The following is a 22,366-nucleotide window of genomic DNA, read 5'->3' on the forward strand; positions in this document are numbered from 1 at the left end:
ATCTCTAAAATAAAAGTGATAAAACTTAACCACTGGATACTGTATTCCATTCATCTTGACATGAGTTTCCCACAGTTGTCATTAGAAGTTCAACTGCCTTTCTCTGGAAAATGTATAAAAGCATGACTCTTACCTGCTTTGCACAGCTATTACATGTTTCCTTGTGCCTTTTTTGCTATATTTAAGGTACTGCTGGGTGCAGCAGGTGTCCTGGGTAATGCCTGGAGCCATAGGCATTGACTTCAAGACCTCTCCTACCCTCTGCAAGTGTCCTTTTCCCCTGCTGTCCTGTCACACCCCGGTGCTGCTGCTCCCAGCCTGTCAATCACCTCCTCACCTTACAGCTCACCTCGGCTAAATGAAGCCCCGGCCCTGCACCCACACCATGGCCTCTGGAAGAAGGAATGGGAGCAGCCCAGGAGGAGCTGGGAGCTGCATGCCCATGCAGCGATCTGCCAGGCGGGGGGAGCCTCCAGGGGTTACCCTGTGGCACAGGGTTCTGCCCCTCTGCAGGCACTGAGCTCAGGTCCCCCCACCTGTGGGGAGACGTGGACCAAAGTGCACAGGGCTGTGCCAGCATGCAGGGAACTCACTGCCAGCTATTTAGATGCACAGGCCTTTTTCAGGGTCCAGTTTCCCCCACACGGAAGGCGTCGCTGCTCAGGGAAGAAGTGGGTTTGAAGGAGCAGGCCTCGGTGGCAGCACCCTCCATGCCGGGACTCCGCTCACACACAAAAGGGCAGCAGCAGTGCAGGACCCGTGGAGCAGGTGCAGGCTGGGAGAGGCTCCCAGCCAGAGGAAGGTACCACATTCCTTTTGGCTGGGATGCTTGTGCTGTAAGGTCCTTCCCTGGAGCAGTCTATCCTTGGTGCTCCACTGCCTTCGCAGTGGGAGGGGAGCCCTTTACTTAGAGAGATGAGATGGGTGGGGCCTCGGGTAATTTTATAAAATAACAAGTCATTGACTCCCACAGGAGTACATCCTGCAAACATGTCTTGGGAAGTGCTGCCGGTGGAGGTACCAGAAGCAGATACTGAAAACGTGTCTCTAGAACCGCTGCCCACGGAGGTGCCAGGAGTAGAGCCTGAAAATATATCTCTCGAATTGCTGCCTGTGGAGGTGCCAGGAGTAGATCCTGAAAACATGTCTAAAGGCTTCCAGTCCCTGGAGGAGCAAGGACTATATCCTGAAAACAGGTCTAAGGGATTCTTGACCATGGAGGAGCCAGGAGTAGATCCTGAAAACATGTCTAAAGGATTCTTGACCATGGAGGAGCCAGGAGTATATCCTGAAAACATGTCTAAAGGATTCTTGACCATGGAGGAGCCAGGAGTATATCCTGAAAACATGTCTAAAGGATTCTTGACCATGGAGGAGCCAGGAGTATATCCTGAAAACATGTCTAAAGGATTCTTGACCATGGAGGAGCCAGGAGTATATCCTGAAAATATGTCTAAAGGATTCCTGCCCACGGAGGAGCCAGGAGTATATCCTGCAAATATGTCTCAAGAACTGCAGCCCGTGGACGTGCCAGAAACACTCTATTACATTAATAAAGGGGGGACCATGATACCATCAAGTGCACTAGAGGTAAGAAAACAGCTTTAAAGTTTCACTTAATGTTCTCTGCATTTGACAGAAAACAAAATCCTGCATTGTGAGTGTTTGTATTCAAGCTAGTGTGCAGATTTGCTGTCTGATGGGACTATACAGCAGTTCCTCTGCCTGAAGGAGTTTAAGGTAAAATTTTCTCTTCAAGGCTGTCAGTGGAAAAACTGCTTCTGAATCAACTGGAGCCAAAGATCTCATCTTCATAGACAAAATGAGAGAAGTCAGAGTAGTATAGGGACAGAAAAAGATAAGAAAGGGGAAAAAATGAACAGGGGGAGAAACTTTCTTCAGGGGACTGAATTGTCAGCCTTTTTTCTTCTGCGATTAAATACTACTTTTATTAAAAAGCTCATATTTCTGTATAAATAGCAAGATTTTATCATGTATAATAATGTGTCAAACCCATTTTTTTGTTGTTGAAAATGGGATAACTAGAGACCAGGAATAGAGAATTGAATTTCACTTGCACGTTCCCTTTTTGGTTCTGATTTTTTTTTCATTTTGCTTTGTATTCTCTGCTTTGTTTCAAGATTTGCATTTAATTTTAACTGTAGTACCTTATGCATTGTTCTGTGTGCTCTCTGACTGGATGAAGGCACATCACTTCAGGAAGAACTTTGGAAATAGAAGCGGAATATTTTCAACATTTTTTTTTTTTAGAAACTGTCCTTTAATGGTGCTCTATGAAGTGCTTCAAAGGGGGCACCCTACATTGTAGAAGTATTTTGGAACTTCTCTTTCCTGAAAAAGATTGAAACATTAGATTTAAAATTTTGCAACTGCAGTGTTTCACATTCTGTGTTCAAAATCACAGAAGATATTCTGGGATATTTTAAACTGAGGTTTAATATTGGTAAGAGCAGATTGCCAAAAGATCACACACAAAACAAAAAGCAAACATTTTTTACTGGGTAGAGACACCTTCTAGGTATCTTACAGCTGTGATGGTCTTCTTTCATTTTTTCATTGAAATGGTACCCCTGACATGGATTTTTGTGCCAGTGTGCACCAAAACATGTGGTGGTTTGTTCATTAATCTGAGTGCAATAACACAGCTGGGTGTAACCAACAGCCCTTCTAATCAAGGTTTCATCATAAATTGTTGCAAGTAGAAATTAATTATCTATCCTGATAATACTGCTGCTGTTGTTTTAACATTATCATTTATTGTTTCTTTCTTCTTTTCTTCAGGGTGGAAACTCAGGCCTCGGTTCCTTGGGAGATGCTGAATGGCAAAAAAGGAAAGACGACAGTACTGGGCCAGACCAAGGTGATTTCAAGGTATTAAGAACAAGAGAATGTAGAACCAAAGAGTGCTAAGGATTTTGTTTTTCTCAAAAAGGGAGAAGGCTTAGGTAGATAAAGAATGATGGCAACAGCTTGAGTGTTACCAGGGAAATGCTCCTAAATTTATTGCTTAAATAATTGTATTCCTCTTATGTTTATAATTTTCACAGAACATAGAATGGTTTGGGTTGAAAGGCACCTTTAAAGGTCATCTTGTTCCAAATTCCTGCAATGAGCAGACACCTTCAAGTAGACCAAGTGGCTCAGTTTCCATAATTGCTTGTTTTATTCCTCTGTTACATTTTCTTTGGAACAGACTGAATATTTAGTATTTTAATGTCTCACTTACTTGTACAAGAAATCTACTGGTGAGCTTTCTGTTCCACAATACTTTTTGTAACTGAAAGGGCCAAAAGTAACAGTGAGACATGCTCTGCTGCAATGGCTTCCATAGCATAATTTCCATCCTTGTAATTTATGAGGGAGTCCTGGATTATTGAACTCTGATCTTTCACAATTCTGTGCTCCATCAGGAAAGAACCGGTAGAGGGATTCTGTAAAAGGAGTGATGCTTGAATGTGCTAGGGCTATTTCTTGGGCATGAGTGTCAGTCAAAGATTTTTTTTTCTGCTAGAAATTACTGGTTTTGATGGGAGTTCCCATTCTGCTACTGAGTCTGCAGTGAGTCTGGGCATTATTTCCCATCTGCCAATGGAGAAGTTCGAGTGATTCACGTAACAATTTTGTTTCATGAAGTGCCTGCTTCTGAGACAGATAATTCTGCGAAAATTTGCACTATGGTCCATGCAGACAAGTTCTACTCAGGCAAAATGAAGCTGAAAAGGAGCTTTGTCTGAAAGTTGAAATCATACAGTGAATGGGCAGACAGGTGAGCTTTGTGATAAGCTGCGTGATTCTGCTGCAATTTGGGTGCTCACAAATTTAAACAAATTCTTATTCATATTCACAGTATTTTTTGGTTTTTCACATACACTCTTCAAAATTTAGCTATCGTGTTTTCCCAGTATTAGGATTATTACTATTTAAAAAAATAGTGATGTTAAAAGATTATACTGTATTTTCACAGAATATATTATATAGCAAGTCTAGGGTCTTTGTGGCATTTCATCTTGCAAATATTTAGGTTACAATGTCTGCTATCTCCAGCCTGGGGAGATACTAATATTCTGGAGCATGTCTAGGATGAAGAATTCTGTAGATAGTAAAAACAGGTGGAAAAAATTATTGATCAATTTTTGGTATAATACCTGTTCCTTACAAGGGGTTAGGAACTTAAAAGCACAATGAGAGAAAGAAAAAAGATTTGAGCTCCTGGGTTATAATTACTTACAATAATTATACATATGACAAATATCTTCTTGTCTCCATTTCTTAATCCCACACAGTGATGTGTTTGTTTTTCCATTGAGTGCTCAGGATATAGACTTAGATCAAAGACATTAAGGGTCATGAAATTTCAAGAGGACAGATGTGACAGTAGCAGGCCAAAAGAATCATCTGATATATTCATAACCTTCTTCTAGACCACTATATTGGTCCTGTCTCACACTGAGGGATTACTTTTTACATTATAAAATTACAAAATTCATGCCAATGCTTTGGTGATGGACTGAGTTGTTTTTGTATGTGGTTACAGAGGCACTGTTTTTGTCTGTGTTCAGAATTCCTCACTCCATCCTATGCACTTGCATGATCATTATTTGGCTACACCAACAATCATTCTTTCATGTAAAGGATGCATATATATTTTTCTCTCCTCCTAATTTTTTCTCAAATATTAATTTTCCATCACTGAAACTACCAGAAGACTTAAATATGAGGGTCTCTGCCTGCTCAGAGGGATTGCCTGTGAGAAACCTACTACAGCATTTGCTAGCAACTGCATGTCTCTTTACACCAACGTGCTGATTTTTATCTGCATTAAGAAATCAGTTTGGGCCTTGGCTGGTACTTAGACCCATGCTAAAGTAACAGGGAGAGCCAGCTCTGGTAGTTCAGTGTTTATACCAAAATATTTGAAGATTGCAGCAGATGTCATATAATAGTGCATGTGAGGGAAGGGGAGGGGAACAATTGGATGCACAGTTCTAAATTCACCATGAGCCATGTTTTAATAAGGCTAAGATGCATCATATCTCAGGCCAAGTCATACCTCATTTTCCTGCCAGACATGGGCTCCTTGTTCTTTCAGGGTTGTGCAGCTGGGACAGCTGCAGCCCTTAAACAGAAGAGGGACAGGTTAAGCTCTCACCCTTGTGCAAAGCAGGAGCTCTGGCTCCTGCTGGGTTTTGGAAGTTGGAAGCAGCTCTTGACATTATGGGAAGAGTGGGGAGCTGCCACACTGCAGAGCAAGATGAGGAGCAAGTTGTGACATCTGCTTCTGGTGCAGGTTGGGCTTGGAAATGTGAACAGGAGCTGAGGCAGGCAGGAGGGCTGGGACCAGGCTCCTTGGCATGGGCTCCTTGACTTCCACAGGGGCCAGAACCTGCTGTCAGGAGCAGCTCCAGCCCCAGGCTCAGCATCAACTGGAATCAGGAGTCTACTCCTGAGCCACCCCCAGCCCCACAGTGCTTGCAGCAGCATGGCTCCAGCAGCAGCTCTGCTCAGCTGCAGAAGCTGGTCTGAGCCCAGGTGCCTCCTCTGACACCCTAAGTGTTGGTATGGGCTTGCCTAAAATACAGACTGCTGAAATTACACGTTCCAGCACACCTCCACCTTCAAAAATGAACCTCACAGAATCAAATGGAGCCACTTCCCATCAGCTCAAAACTTTGAAATATGGTTTGTCTAATCCATATTTGACATCAAAAATACAAAATATCTGTACCAGAGAATGCCCTATAAATGCCCGTGAGAACTGGTAGTCAGAACGAGAGATTTTCAGAGTGTGATGCATGTCCTGTGGTAATGTCTACCTTAGGATGAGAATCCAGAAATGTTCAACAACTGTTAGATGTAAACATTAATTTTACAGTTATCTGGAATTAGGTGTAAAGAGTCTCAACCCTCTGATGGTTCATGCTCAGCCTAGTTTCTTTCTGTCATATATGTTCTACTTAGGGAGGGCAGAGCACTATAGAAGGGCGCTGGCTTTTTTTTTTACTGATGGACTATTCTACTGCTCTGGATACGGTTTTACATACGGAAATAATTTTGAACATGCAGTTGAACAGTTGAAGTTTTCAAATAGACCTATTTTTCAAATCGGAAGGAGTCTGATTGTTAAACATCTGCAAACACTAAAAGATGAAGGTAATGTTAACAGTACTGAAAGGGCTGTGCAACTAGCCTGGGTTATCAAGCAAATAAAAAATCTCTGCAGATTTATATAACAAGGAACAGAAATAATAAATAATGCTTTTATTTATTAAATATAATTATGCATCTCTGTATTTATGGGATCACTGTGCAGTGAGAGTATCCATCTTGTGTTGATCAGTATTTGAAATTTTGGTTTTTGGAAATGTCTTTCAAGCATAGTATAATGTACATAGTCTCATTCCTCCAAAGTTTTCTGAATACCATGATGGATATATGTATGAGGAAGCAATCATCTGAAGGATGCAATTCTTATGACCTTGCATATACCTGTCATGCTCCTGTGGATGTGGAAAAATTTTTCCTGCTGGAACCAGGGTTACTGTGGCTGTATGCCTGAGAGGGGCTTTTCCATCTGGGTGTTGGCATTTTAAATTCATTGGTATCCAATCAAGACTTCTACTACTCCTGATGAAAATGTGGTCTGATCAGAAGAAGAAATGTTACTCATAAAACCCACGAAACACACAGCTGGTGAAAAGCACTGCTGTGGCAGCAGTGATCATCAGCATCACCAGCATGCCCACGCACAGCCCCATAGCCCTCAGCTGAGGTGTCCTCCCCAGCCTGGAGGAGGTGAAGGAAGGAAGCAATTAGAGCACCTTTTCCATCGTGGAGCCTGATGTTGTCAAGAATGAGGAAGAACTTCAGAGAGGTGGCCAAGAGCAGCAGGGCTGGGCAGCCTGCCACGGGGGATCCCGGCACATCCCACAGCATCCCATGGCTGTAGCAAGCTGGGGCAGGAATTGGTGAGTGATGTTCACAGCCTGAAGCATCCTGACTGCAACTGTAAAAAACTCACATACACTCTTTAAGGAGACCTGACTCTCAGACAGCTCAAGATAGACTTTCACGCACCACCAGCTCTAGATGCACCATCAGCAAGGAATGATTTGGTCCCTGGCTACCATCTAGTTAAATTAGCACTTGGAGATGAAGAAAGGAGTGCCCTGCAACATCCTGGGAGTGATTTCATCTCAGCAGAATGCTTCTCCGGGCCAGGAATGCAGGAATACCTTAGACAAGGCAAGGAATTGATATTTGCCAGGAAAGGCTGCTGAGCTAGTAGAACACATAGAGGAATTATTACTGGGTGATTGTAGGAAAAATGTGTGGATAGAGAGGAAGTTTTTTTTCGTGGGGTCCATAGATGACACCTGTTTTTTTCAGGTTGGTGTGTAGAAATGGCTTTTTCAACCATTTTCAACCAATTTACTTTTTCAACAAAAGTAAATTGATTGTGCTAGAGGTATTTTTAAATCTTGTCTGATCTTAGCAGGATGGTTTGTGGAATAGTGTGCAGTGCAGTTGCACTGGAATAGGTAATAGTACCAGCACACTGTTGCACATAGTTTCCTTTGCCTCCTCATCACAATTTTTCACCTAGCATGACAAAGACCATCTACTCATGAGACCAGGTGGAGCACATTCCACATTTCGTGTAGAAAATCAGCAGCTGGTTGGAGGCTGCCTGCTTATTGATGATGATACAGTTTTCACACACAAACTGACTCTGAATTTCAGGATCTCTGCGTTATTCTTCTGTTAGTTTATAACTGCTTTGGAATAAATACCAATCTAAAAAGAGCAACAATCAAGTCTGAGAATGTGTTGACTGATCCTGAAGGTTCAAAAGTAAATTCTCTTCTCTGGATCAGTGTTGTTGGGTGACTGATCTTTGTTCTGGGAAGGCAACTACAGTATTCTGCTATCTAATGGAACATCTATGCTAAACCAAGCTCCCAACACTAAAAAAAAACTTAAAAGCATTCACCCAGCACACATTTGACTGTGTTGTTGTGGAATTGTGTGACTGGGGTAGGCTACAACAAGGGAAGGGATGAATGTTCATACTATTGATATCACAAGCTGGAAAGATGTAGCTAGCAGTCGTCCATGCTGACAGACTCTGTTCGATAAAGAAGCCTAAAGGCTGAAGAAAGCAAGCTACTGAGAGAAAACCAAGTTTAAAAAAAAAAAAAGGTAAAGAAGTCTCATGGACTCTGGTCTCATGGACTCTTGCCTCATTAAGGAGTCCTGCCATTTTAGAGCTCCACAGCCACCTGTGGCAGGATGTATTACACAGCTAAACTAGTGGAGTAATTTACAGCAGTGCTTCTTGAGATGGATGCATGCCACACATACCTACATCTGAATATAAGCATGACTTTAAAGAGGGCTGCAGAGGCACAAATGTTCCAGGAATGCAGACAGCCTGCATCACCAGAGTGCTCATGACAGAGAAATTTCTGTTTTCAAATTCTTACTCCTCAGCTGGGAGAAAGTGGGCATCATTCACATGACAGAGGAATCCCTTACTTATACAAACGCAGTAACTTGGTGCCAAGTATCATACCATGTTGCTCTTTCTCATGGGAAGAGCAATAAAATCGGAAGAAGAGACTATGAGGTCTGTTTTACATTAGATGGAGCTGCTATTTGGAGAATCGCAGTAAATCACCGGGACTTCAGAGAAACTAGCACTGTACACCCTACTCATGCACTGGCACCTCAGAGTGCTGTACTGCATGCAGCTGTGCTACACACATGAGCACAAGTTGGGAAACACCAAATTGAAGACAAGCTGAACGAGTTGATAATCTGCTGTGGTGGAAACCTCTCTGTATATGGAACCTCATTACCAAGCAGTAGCTTTTTTTTTTTTTTGGTAAAGATATCATAATAGGTGTTAAGTAAACAGAATAACAGAATCTCTGTCTTTTGTTTTATACATGCATGACTGCTATTTTCTTTGTCTCTATAACTAGACCCTCGTACATAATGTTACAGTTGTCACAGCTGCTATTTAAATACATTTCTTTTGTTTAAGATGTTACCGGAATTAATTAAAATAGCAAATCCTCCTGGGAGCAGAACTGGCAAGGCCTGATCACCGGGTCAGTTGTACCCTCTCTATTGTCTTTGCTGCACCACCGGCAGGTGCCAGGGCTGCCAGGACGACTGACGCCTGGCTCCTGCCTTTTCCTCGGGTAACTGTCTGGTGGCATCTGCCTCTCCCCTAGTACAAGAACAGGTCCTGATTTCTGTAGCTTCTGTTAAGCCACTGATTTTTTTTTTGTTGTTGTTGTTTTTTTCTGTAAAATTTCAGTAAATCCTTTTGTGAATCCTGTGTGTCTAAGAATTGACTTCCCCATGCTAGATAGGGAAAATATGGCTAAGTTGTTAGAAAGCCATTGCATGGGAAGCTGGAGGAAGATGATCAGATGGTAGAAACCATCTAATATTCCTTAAAGAAAAAAAAATTCTCCTATCTAAGAATCACAAATTTCTTTGCAAATAATGAATTCATTGGTTCTCACTCAAGCAATGCCACTTGTCAGAGGAAATGTTGCTGGAGCTGATCCAGGAGCTGGCAGCACCTTGCACAATCTTTGGAGATAAATGCCTGCTACAATTTCCCCCTTGTTTATGCAGAACCTGAGGAACAATGAGTTTCTGCCTTCTAGGGCATATGCTGAGGTGCCTAAGCTCATTCCTAATATGTGAGTGTGGTGATCCACTTTGCTAATTACCCAGCTGAGAGGAAGGGTAAATTAACAGGGTGTAGAACTATATTAACATGGCTATACTGTTTCTAAAATCTGAACCAGTGTTTTTGCACGGGGTAGCTATGAGGACATATCCTTCCACCAGTTGTCTGCAAATTTTGCGGCTTCTGTAAGGATTTTTCTCTTTTGAGAACAATTGAAATAGAAGGTAAATAGATTTTGTAGGTTGAATTTCAAGAAGCACTAAAAAAGAAAAAAGACATCAATTTCTTGAGATGCATATAAGAGGGGTGGAAACAGCAATGGTTTTTACGAACTCTGTAAAAAGATTTTAATATAACATGATATGTTAGAGGAGAGAATAAAGGATTCTAATCACATATTGGAAAAGTAATTTGTTGTCATGAAAGAGGCATAATTATCTTTCTATCTGTAAATAAGACCCTTTTGCTCTGTTCTCTTGAGAAAAAAAATGGTTTAAGTGAGGTTCTTCCAGCTTCTGTCTTAACATCTATTTTGTCTGGTTGTTTATAATGGCTATAGGAAGTCTCTGAAGTGCTATAGAAATAGAAGAATGCTCCTAAATGAGAGGAAACCTGTTGATAAAAATAGCAATTGTCAAAAAGAATTATTTGTGGGGCTCTGCTGTAACCACTTATACAGGTGGAAATGTTTCTAGGAGTGTGAGGAAATAACCATGTGTCACAGCCACAGGAAATGCTGATTTATTTATTGGCTTGGTCAAAATAACCTTTTGCAGTTAGCTCTGAGCCAGAGACAGGTTTATACAATGAGCCAGCAGGAAATCGTGTTCCTTAGAAGTAGGAATTCACATTTATCTTCTAATAATAAATAGGAAGAGGTCCCTGCCACAAAACTTGGAGAGACTTGTTTTATAGAAGATTAAGGCCAAGATATTTAAAGGGAACAAAGGAAGTTTAGCACTTTCAGTCTTCAATTTTTTTTTGGAGGAAGGTAGTATGTTTTATTTTTCTCCAAAGGCAACCCATACCTAAATCTTTGGATCCTAAATCCTCTGGAAACAATTTGCAGCCATTGGCTTATCTCATAGTTGTGATTTACAAAAGCTTACATTACTATTACTCTTTTTCTTGTACAATTGTAAATTGCAATAAATCTATGTTTTTGAAGCAGAAAAACACCTCTGAAAAAGTGATACTTTGGCTTTATCTCATGGGAGTCCACAACAACAGATATTCTCCACAGCATTTTTTTTCCAATCCTACAGGACCGTATGGGTGGTTACTAGGGGGACTGACTCTAACTCTGACTCTGATGGCATTTTGACAACATCATCATGGAGCCCACCAGTGCATTTAATCTGTTCCAGAGACTTACTGTAGTTATGTTGTAGACTCAGCAATTTCAGACTGAAAGGTTTTCCAAGCATCCCACAGGCTGTGTAAATTGTCAGGGATTTATTCCTTTTTGGAATTCAGAGTCTTTTCTGCTCTGATGAGCAATCTGGAACCTCAGAGTAACAAAGCACAAAGAGTGAAATATATAAAATGTTAAGACATTTTTAACAGCAGAAGCTTCATTCTGCAAAATAGTGAGATAATTGACCCAAGGTTTACTAACTGTTTTTGTGCTTTGTGGCGCCCAGTTAGTTTGCGCATTTGAAATTTTTTCCCACCAAAGGCTTATTCAGACCCCCTTTTTACTGTTCCTCTCTAGATAGAATCCTCTCCTTGCTACCTGTTGACCGTAAGGATCATCCGGATGAGAAATCTCCAGAGAGTGGATGCCTGTAAGTATCTCCATTCTTAATGGTAACTCAGGAAACAGGCAAATTATATATTTTATAATGTTGTAACAACATTTTCTTAGTGTTTCTGAAATAACCCAGTGTTTATGTAAATTAATTGTTGTAAACCAGGTCAGTGCTTGCTGCTGTTTCATTGTTCTCCCTGTGCTTTCTGACTGGTTCCAAGATTTGAATGTGTTTTTGGGAATAAGTACTTTCTGTCAAAGAAAGGAGAGTTTCTGACAGAGGTAGATGAAAGACTCCATTCCATGTTTTCAAAAACAAGGGGTAATTCTGCTGATGGGTTGTAGCACCTTGGGAAATGTGGCTGGGAGGAACAAACCTTTTCAACATCCTCAGTCTTGGTTTTGACAAAGAGGAATTGAACAGGAAAAAGCTTTTTACAATCATTATGACCAGGCTAATGCCATCATTAATTACCCTGAGGACAGTTAAAAAAACATACTAACTGAGGGCGGGATGCTTGGTCCTTTCTAAGGCTCCTGCAGCAGTCTCGCAGTTGAGCAAGAGTGTGAGTCACGTGGCAGGAAAGTGGTGGGAAGGGAGTAAATTGGAAAGGAAAACACCACCGTTTCGTAAAACAACATGGACTATCCACATGCGCACTGTGGAGAGGTGTTCCACACAAAATAGACAAGTTAACAATTTGTTTTGTTTGAGTAAATGGAGCTATGTGACTACCTGTGAAAGGATGCTGAAATTAGTTTGAGAGTGAAGGGAAATTATGTAACCCTCACGATTCTCTTGATTCTCCTGTTTTGCTGTGAGCAGCAGTGATTGGCTGTATAATGTCTTGCACATGAAGAGTCAGGAAAGATCTGAGACACAAAGATCTGGACGTATCATGCAGTACCATTCCTGTCTTACCTTGTGGTTGTCACATGTTTTTCTGGAAGATGTATCAGAGGACTTCCCTGTGTCACAGTTCTGAGTGAGGGAGACAACAGCTGTATCCTAGGTCCCATCACTGGGCTGCACACTCTGCACCTCCTTCCTGGTCCATGGCTGTGGCACTTGTGTGGTGAAGCAAGAACACAAAGAGGTCTCATCAGGGACTCATCTCAGATCTTCTGCGTGTCAGGCAACAAGGCAAATAATGAGGTTGTAGAAAGAGATTGTGCAAGCAGAACTGAGGCAACATTTTGCATTAAATACACAGCTGACTAGTTTGGCTGCATCTACTCGTATAATTAAGGATTGCTTGATATGCTTTGTATTTCAAAGTACAGTTAAGATATACAGGAATGATGAATCACATCAGCAGAATAAAATACTTGCCAGCCAAACAGCCATCAGTCATTGATCTCAAATGATAAAACCAAAGTCATATAGTAGTTACAAAAAATCACTTCTAATGCATTTTAAAATCAGTACCACTACTTCTAGATTATCCAAATATATTGAAATACATATTTTTGCAGTTTCAAAATTCATCAAAACATTATTATCTGCATGAAATTTCCCAGATTAAAAATAAATTAATAAAAACACTTGAGGAAACAGAATAACTTGAAACAACGTTTACATCCAGAGGGACTGAATAGGCTACAGTCCTTAAGAGTGAAAGTGAAATTATCGAGGAGGACATGGAAGCTCTTGCTACAAAAAGGAAGAGGCAAAAAAGGTGAATAAGGAGTCATTTTTCACAAGGAGGCTAAGAAACAAAAGTGGTGGGAAAGTAGAATTAAAGCAGATGATATAACTCTAGACAAATACAGTGAAATTGCTGTCAGAATCTAATTTTTAAAGCCAAACTAAGATATGAAATGTGAAATAGAGCAGGACAGCAGAAGGCTAGGGCCTCCTCAATATTTTCCAAGCAAAGTTTTCCATCAGAGGAATTTGTTTTTACTCAGTAGGAATATGTTGAATTCTCCCAGCTTTTTTTAGGAAAAAAAAGTTGACAGAATTAAACTTTGTTGTTGTTTCTGCCTTATAAAGTTAAAAAGTTCAAAACCAATAGTTAAGGTGCCTATTGACCTATCACAACGCATACATAATTTTGCAATCAGTTCCAGGTTTTTTTCCCTCTTACTTGGACAGAAAAGCAGCAAGGCGTCTTGAACCCTTTCAACAGCATAAAATGCAGCCTCCAACCAGTTTGAGACAGTCAGTAGCTGTAGGGTGACATGAGGCAAAATCTGATGGTGAAGGAAAGAAAAGAAGTAGAGAAAAAGGTCCTGTTGCAGACAGGCAAGATTTTACTTTTCCCCACAGGTCAGTGTACAAGCTCCTGCTCCCTGCTCTGCCCTGCCCTGCTCTGCTCTGCAGAGTCCTTACCTGCTGCTGCAGGATCTTCTCCATTTACTGCTGCCATCACTTGTCTCTCTGAAAAGTCTCTCATCACAGGACATCCATTCTCAAAGCTAGTTACCTTTTGCATTACATAATAGCTGATCATTTTATTGTTGAGAACTGCATCAGAGAGGTTTTAAAGGTGCCGAAGTACCTTGTATAACCTCCAAGAAGAGACACAGTAAATGGCATTTTTGTCTGTAGCTGTTTGAGATATACCTTAAATTAGGTACCTGTGAGGAAGGAGGTGTAAAGTCTTTCACTTTCTCCTGGTGCCTTTTGGGAGAGAGACTGTGTCCCTCTCTTCCTGTAGGTGGCAATTAGTTAAATTCCAATGTCTAATTCAGTGAGCTCCTTCTGGAGGAAGCCGCTGCCACCTCATACAGCAGGTGTAGTTCTGCAGCTCCTTTCACAAACCCTCTCAAAGAACATCACTGCAGGCAAGGCAGAGATGAAGACCTTTTGCAGCTGTTCTCAAAAAGTGGAGGAGGGTCCCAACCCCTCTTATCAGACAACAGCTCAGGATGTGTGTGTGTATGTGTGTGTGTATGTGTGTGTATGCACACATGAGCACAGGAAAGCTTGTTGGCTGAGAAACTGAAGTGGCTGACTGGAAGAAAAAATTCTCAACCTTTTTTTTTAATAAACAAGATCACTGTTGTCTGTAAATCATGCAAGGAAGAACAGAAGCCACCTCCTCTTCTAGGTCATCTTGTGGTCAGTGCTTTTTCCCTCTCAGAAGGGAATCTTGAAAAGTTACACTGCATCAGACTTTTCTATCTTTAAATAACTTAGTCTTGTTTTTGGTACAAGTTGCTGCAGTAACCTCTCCAGTGTCCTGCAGCTCTGCTGCCTTTGCCAGTTAGCAATTGTTTTGCCTCTCCCCTGCCCAGTAAGCCAGGCTGATTGCTATGTGTCCTTGTGGCTGCCGACTGCGACGTGTGAACGGTCACGCACTAAAACTGTGAGAAACTCCGACAATCCGGTGTGGAACGAAACCTTCTACTTCAGAATCCAGAGTCAGGTCAAGGTAAGGAGCCAAAGCTGTCTGCTTGAAGCAGCCTAAAGATTTTGTGTATGTATCTCCTGAATTGTGCCCAGGAATTGTTTGAGAGGTGGCACACGACAAAGGACTGCTCAAAGCATTTAACAGCAGAGATGACAGAGTTCCTGTGTCTGTTCAATGGTGCCAGAGGAGGGCCAGAAAGCGAGCTCAGTTTTAAAGTTTTAGGGAAACGAGAGACTCTTACAAGATGGATACAGAATCTGGGAGTTACCCAAGCTGTTGTATACCTATAGCCAATGTATTTTGTCACAGCAATTAAAATGAACTCGGCAAGAATTAATATGCAGTTCAAGTATGTTTTTCTAAAGGAGGATGATGTTTAATTTCTCAACTTTTCTTCTCAAGCTCATTCTCAGCAATACTTGTTGCCTGGAGCTAATGATGTCCAGCCTGATAAACTATAACAAATTCTTCTCCCTCTTTTCCCAGAATGTGCTGGAGCTCACGGTGTATGATGAAGATTTTGCTACTCCAGATGACCATCTCCTCTGTGCTCTCTTTGATACTGCTAAACTTCCACTTGAAAGAACAGTGATCCTGTACTTCAAGCCTAGCGCAAATGTAAGAGCAACTAAACAATTAAAGCAACTAAGAAACCAGTGGAGAGTTACAGAACAGTTTCAAAGTCTTTCTGAACCTGGCATGGACTACTTATCCCAATAATGAGTACGTTAATTGTACTCATTCAATTTATATTGAATACCCATTCAAATTATAACCACAAAAATGTGGTTTAAAAAAATCTGAATTTGAGAGTCTGAACTCTTCTTTACAATATTTTATAAATTATTAAAGACCATAGGTCTAAAACAGTGCAGTAGGTAGGAGAGGAATCTAATTGCGAGCTACCTCTGAGCAACACCAAGGCCATACAGCTGTTGCAGGGTGAATAATCTGCATATTTTTTTCTCCATGTAATTCATAACCTGAGTAATTTCCATAATTCATAAACCCCTGCCCCTTTGCTTCTGTCTACTTTCAGCCCAAAAAGCAAAGATCAAGCTGCCCCTGTGTGTATCCCACTATGAATGGATGACAATTCACTCTGTTTCTGTTTCCCATCTATAAAATGGGAAAAATAATCTTGATTCCATTTGAGATCTAAGGATGAGATCAGCAAAATATCTCACATACAACTTCTTGCTACCAGGGACAGATTCTGGTATCCAAACCAGGTTGTTCACAATCAGCTTGTACACATCAACACTGCCTTACTTGGGGTTGCATAACACAAATTCTGAATCACTCACTTGTACTGTTCTCTGTCTATTATGGTAAAGTAATGGGTGTAAAGTATGTTTAATTTCCAAAGATAATAGCCAGTACAGTAAGTCATGGCAGGACAGTGCCAGGAATAGTTGGAAGAAAAGGGTGGAATTCAGAAAATAAAGGAAGTTGCAAATTGTTTTTCTGCAGCAGCTTCACTCTAAGAAGTATAGGTTGTTTTGGTGATATTATGAAGTCAGAAGGAGATGAGGAAGGAATCATTTATCATCTGGCTGAAATGTTGATTCAGACCACCCAGTCTGAAGTATTTATCACAGGCTACTCATTGCAACCAATAACTTCAATATTGCCTATCAGGAACTTGGGTTTAGACTAGGGGCAAAGCATTATGTAGCTACTTCATTTAATATCTTCTTCTTGCTTTCAGGCCCAGGAGGAATTAGAGGTTGAATTCAAATTGGAGGTCGCGTAAGTGATACAGAGATTATTTTAAAAACGCAAAAACTGTTAATGATAAAACAAAAAAACAGTATTAGAAGTCATGCTTTGGGTATTTCTGTAAAAAAGTTCCAGCCTTCTCTTACATTATTGCTGCAGTCCCCAACACCTGACAGATTAGCTTGTTCTGTAGCTTAGCTGCTCTCAACAAGAGCACTGCCAGTTACCCAGAGAACTGTGTGGATGCCCCATCCCTGGAACGGTCATGCTGGATGGAGCTTTGAGCAACCTGGTGTAAAGGAAGTTGTCCCTGCCCATGGCAGGGGATTGCAACTAGATGACCTTTAAGATTCCTTCCAACCCAAACTGTTCTATGATTTATCTACCTGGGGACATTCCAGAAGGCTTTCTGAGTGTGCAAGCATTCCTGCCTATCATTTTTTCCTTGCCTATTTCAGGTTATGTATTGGACACATTTTTAGTGTTGAAACATACTAGTTAGGTTTTCAGTGTATCTCCAATTCCTTCAGTTTTCCTTTGCAGTATTCTTTGAATCCTAGTTTTCTTTCTGCCTAAAACAATCACAATGGGATGGGAACTCTTGTAAGGATGTAAAGCTCATTCTCCAGCATCATCAGCCTACCATCCATGAATCATCATTTTTGTCTCTGTGTTGCCACAAGGTAACTAAGACATGGCAGAAAAAGTGACTAGTCTAAGGACAGCTCTCATGCTATTGGAGAGCCAAGGCTAGAAGTCAAGTCACTCCACACCATCTCCTGACTTCACCTGAATGATCTGGAAAGCTTTTGGGTTTTTCTCCTATGTAATTGGTACTGGCTGCCCTGTGCCACTTTGAAACAGGCTCTCCAGGGAAATGGTCACAGCACCAAGCCTGCCAGAGTTCAGGAAGCATTTGGACAATGCTCTCGGGCACATGGTGTGATTCTTGGGGTTCTCCTGTGCAGGGCCAGGAGTTGGACTTGGTGATCCTTATGGATCCCTTACAACTCAGAATATTTGCATGCCAGCAAATACTTATAACTGTTTTCCCAACAAGGACATGCTGGTGTATCAGCTGAAATACATTTATTTCACGTGTTACAGTGAGAAGAATTTGACTGTGTAACAGGTGATTCCATTTTAGATGATCATGAGATTGCACTGTAAAAAAATAACCATGTTAGACATTGCTCTGCTTTGGTACAGAGATGAGTCTCCTCAGAGCAGAGCTCAATCCATGCAAGCAAGGAAAGGAGCTTGTTACATGCTTGCTGGGGTCCCCTCAGACTGTTTTTTTTTAAGTGGGAAGAAAGTGTAACATCCTGGGTAAAGATCAGCAGGATTTGTTTAAATTTAAAAAATCCATGTTTTTATTTTTTCCCAGACCTGGTCCTCATGAAACGATTGCTAGCAATGGAGTGCTGGTGGTATGTGTCTTTCCCAAGATATTTTCTATAAGTGATTCCTTAATGTAAAGGGAAAGGGAGGATGGGGCTTAAAGAAGCCAGTAGGCCAGTTCTTTCTCTTTCTTTCCTCTTTCCTATTTAGATACATTCAGAAGGGGATATTTTATTTACCTGTTCATTGGAGGTATCCCATTTATCCTATATTTCCCTATTTCCGATTTTTCCTATAGTTCACCACACCACACTACACTCACACACACACACACAGAATTTTTCTCTGGTATTAGTACTTAAAAAAATGTACTGCTGTTTATCAGAACACAATGATACAAAAAGGCTGAGAGGTCACATTATAATCTACCCAGCCCCTTCTTTCCCCTGGAGATGAGCCATGCTCTGTGGTTGAGGTCTGTATGAAATACTGACTTGTCAAAAACACATTATGTTGAAGAAGAGTGAGCAGCATAAAAAAAAAAAAAAAAAAAAAAAACCCAAAATGCTAAAAGCAATGCTTCTTCAGAAAACCCTTCCTCTACTACTGACTCTTGATCTCTCAGTGACATATCTTTATTTATTTCCTAGTTTAATCCTTTGTATTTATGCTACTATCATGAAAATGGTCCTGATTTTCTTCCTTTGTATATTCCTCTCACTGTGCTTAATCTTAAGTTATTGTCACACATGTGATCCCTACAACTCCCTCCAAAGCTTTTCCTTTTCTTTAGTCAGAATCTAATGGGAAAAAGCCCAGAGATGCCAGGGAATTCAGAACTCCAGGTGACTCCGAGCTGAGGGGTCCACAGCTCCCTATAATGGGGATGGGATGTGATGATCTTTCTCACAAAATCCTGCAATCTGTCTTTGACAGTGTCGTGAACTTTGCTGCTTGGAAGTTGAAGTGGCAGAGAAGACGAAGCAAAAATCAAGTAAGGTTACTGCTTTGTTTACCAGTAATTGCATGCTTACTTATGAGAAGATGCCCCTTCCATATAATGTGTTAGTGAAATAAATAGTGCTTACAGTATTCAGTGAAGTTAATGTCAGGTAAACACATTAGGTTATTATAGACTCCAATGACCTCATCTAGATATATCTTAATAAGACCTATTAAATGCACAGTGTAGTTGAAATCCCAGTTCTATATCACAGCAGGAATATTCAGAGTCCCCTTTCTATCAGAAAAGCATCCACTTTGCTCTTTTCCCTCTAGTGCCAGCACTTTGTGTCTAGTGCCAGCTCTGGGCAAAGATATGCCACCTGAACCCCGCTTTTAATCAAGCTAGCATATTTTTCTGGTTAATCCTATTAACATTTGTCATGATCTTTGTTTTGCTGCTTTAGAGAAAGAACTTTCCCTCACTGTGAAGGGCTCCTTTGAGGGGACGCAGGATATCGTGCTGGGCCCCAACGGAGCCGTCAGCCCAGCGTGTCCCACCGAGTTCCACTACATCAAGTACGCGGAGCCAACGCTGGATGTCATGCTGCCAAAGAAGAGGCGCTACCACCCTGTATGTTGGAGTGGCCTCAGTGATGGAGGGATTTTGAGTGGCTCTCAAGAAAGTGGGAGGAAGGAGAGAGGGTAAACCTGTTCCTGGTTGTGTCCTAAAGCATGTTGTTTTCCCAGTGGTCCTGTAGGTACAGCACAGAGACGGGCTCCCCAGTCGTGATGCTGAACTCGCTGCCCATGGGAAGGAAGACGACCATTGCAGAGGTAAGCATCCATTCCTGGTGTTGGTATTAAAGGGTTGCTCAAATAGAAACCATTCCTTATAAGGTTGTCCCAGATGGCCGCTAAGAGTGTCAGAAATGTTCTGATTTTCTATGACACTTTGAGGAAACAGGAGCTTTGTTTCCCCAAATGTTTTCTCCACAGAGGCAGGTTGTCCCTGTATTAATCTCCATTATGTGCCAGTAGTGGAGACAGAGACCTACAAGGATATAATAAAATATCATCCTTCCTTCAGAACATCTCCCCCTGTTTACCCAAAGGCTCTGACTCCCGCTTTGCTTTGGGGCCAAATTGAAAGTTGCTCCTCAGACACAAAATAGGAAAACATCAATAAACCTGTCCTTAGTCAACCATATATTTAAGAGGACAATATATTAAAATATGCTGAAAATATTAGTCATAGGGTATGTATTTTAAATAATATAATGAGAATATTGATTCAAAAGAACCATTAAGATATCCTCTCAGAACAAAGCACATTTTGTAACTCAATATGAAGATTGAAATAATGATTTTTAAGAGAGGATAAAGTGTGGGCAGAAGTAAATGCAGACTTTGCAATCTCTTCACTGTGAGACTGTGGCCAGGATGTCAAAGATGTGCTGTGTACTAGAGCTTAAAGAATGGAAAACACACAAAAAATGGTCATTCAGGATGCTGCAGGAAGCTTATGAGTCATACAGGAAATGGGACCTACTGTGTGAGTCTCATAAACCTCTTATACCAGGATGCTTAATGGTTTCTGCAGCCTGGAAGGATTTAGGTAGGGATGTTCCACTAATGATAAGTGAATGCTTTTGGAAATATATGCCAAGATCTCAGACATTTAAGTTTGTGATTGCCAGACTTTGCTGGGTTATAAATTAAGCTGTGACCCCAAGAGAGAAAGGGAAAATGGAAAATTTAAAAATTACACATTCTTGTTTTCCAGGAGAAAAGATTTGACTTGAATGTGACAGCAAAAACTTGGTAAGAGATTTTCTTCTATTCCTTTATACTTGGTTCACTGATTTTGATATTGTTTTAGCCACATGGAAATGACACAAGCAAGCATTCTCAGTCTGAAAACTAGAATGTGCTTATAATAAAACATAAAATACATGCATAATATTTAATACATAATTAGCCTTAGGAAGATTTGACTTTAATCAGTTGATAAAACATTAAAATAAACATGTGTTTATTTCAGCATTATCCCTTTCCTTCTGACCATAGAATATTTTCTTTGGTCAATATCAGTCTCTGAAATTCACAAAAAGAACAAAGCTAGCTGACAATGACAAAAAAAGAGTAGTCAGATGTAAATATTTAGTTTAATCAGGAATTAAGAATTATTTTTTGCTTTACTGTCAATATTCACTGGGGATGAACCTTGTATTCTGTTAAGTCCAGTTATACTATATATTGAGTAGAAACTAAGGTAAACAAATTAACTTGTGGTTTGACATCTGTAGACATGCTCCTTAATACTCATCAGTAAACATGGAGAGACTTCAGGTTATCCATAGCTATATGGAATACACAGAACTGGGCAAACTGACATTTTTTTGTGTATGTCTGGCTAAGAAATAAAAGGAAAAGAATAATTTTGAATTCAAACGGAGTTTTCTGTCATTCATTTCAAACAGCAAGTGGTCAATGATAACAGGAAAATCACTGTTATTCCACAACAGGAAAAACACTTCCTGCTTATTTATTTTACTTTCAGAGAACTTTAGAAACAGTTTGTTCAGATCTTGATTTACAGTAGAAACTGGCTTTTGCAGCTGCACCTAACTCAATTCCCATTGTGTGAATTCATTTACAAATAAGGTTATAATAGTTTATCCAAATTTTATTTTATCCAAATTTGGTGGTGGAGAAAGCTCATAATTAAATTTCTTTACTAGTTTCTTAGAACTTATGGACCCAGTAGAAGAGAGAGGTTCTGTCACTGGAAGAAAAAGCAAACCCCTGGCATTTAGCAATGTAGCTCTGATCTGCCCATGACCATCTCTTGCCTATTGATGTCTTGTAGGAGCAGGACAGGAAGAACCAGGAGGCAGATTAGTGAGCAGAAGAGCAAAAATGTCCAGGGAAATAAATTACAATTGTGGGGCCTTAAGCAATGACTTATTCAATTTTAAAATAGCCTCCAGTGAAATCTTCCTCTGGGAGAAGATGTATCTTACAATTTTTGAGTGAAGGTTGATGTGGAATAGAACTTTCAGCGTTGAGCCCTGAAACAGCCTGTGCACGTGTAGACACAACACAGCAGCAGGGGTGGAATCCTGCCCGTCCAGGATGTCACCGAGGTCTCTCCAGCAAGCTGGGTTCCGCGACCACCCCCCACAGCAGTAATCACCGCTAGAGGGGGATGCTTTCCCACTCCAGTTGCTCAAAAGGAGAATTTTCATTCACATTGAATATGCCAGCCTGTGAAAATTGGGTGTTATTTTAGATTTTGAATGGGAAACTAACTGTGAAATGGGAATTGATACTTTCACTTTTGACCACTTCCATGGATTTTCTAAACTTGTCAATCTTTTAGTTGTAGAATATTTATTTAAATATTTTTTTATTTGTAAATACTGTACATTATTTCTCCCAATTAGCAATAATTAGGAATAAAGCCACTAGTTAGTCTTACTAATTGACATGAGTTTCATACTTTTAAAAACAGTAAAA

General features: G+C 40.6%; 1 protein-coding gene across 1 annotated transcript in view; it reads left to right on the forward strand.

Annotated features, from left to right (window-relative positions):
* Nucleotides 1-990: 990 nt before the first annotated feature.
* Nucleotides 991-22,366, forward strand: part of LOC128789680 (uncharacterized) — a 52,766-nt gene continuing 31,390 nt past the window's right edge. The window contains 11 exon segments of the mRNA XM_053945849.1: nt 991-1,590; nt 2,803-2,892; nt 11,445-11,517; nt 14,724-14,860; nt 15,326-15,457; nt 16,551-16,591; nt 17,949-17,991; nt 18,839-18,920; nt 19,312-19,488; nt 19,617-19,681; nt 20,631-20,668. Of these exon segments, the coding sequence (XP_053801824.1) occupies nt 991-1,590; nt 2,803-2,892; nt 11,445-11,517; nt 14,724-14,860; nt 15,326-15,457; nt 16,551-16,591; nt 17,949-17,991; nt 18,839-18,920; nt 19,312-19,488; nt 19,617-19,681; nt 20,631-20,668 (1,478 nt within the window).

Source organism: Vidua chalybeata, chromosome 6 (assembly GCF_026979565.1).
Source record: "Vidua chalybeata isolate OUT-0048 chromosome 6, bVidCha1 merged haplotype, whole genome shotgun sequence".
Lineage (NCBI taxonomy): Eukaryota > Metazoa > Chordata > Aves > Passeriformes > Viduidae > Vidua > Vidua chalybeata.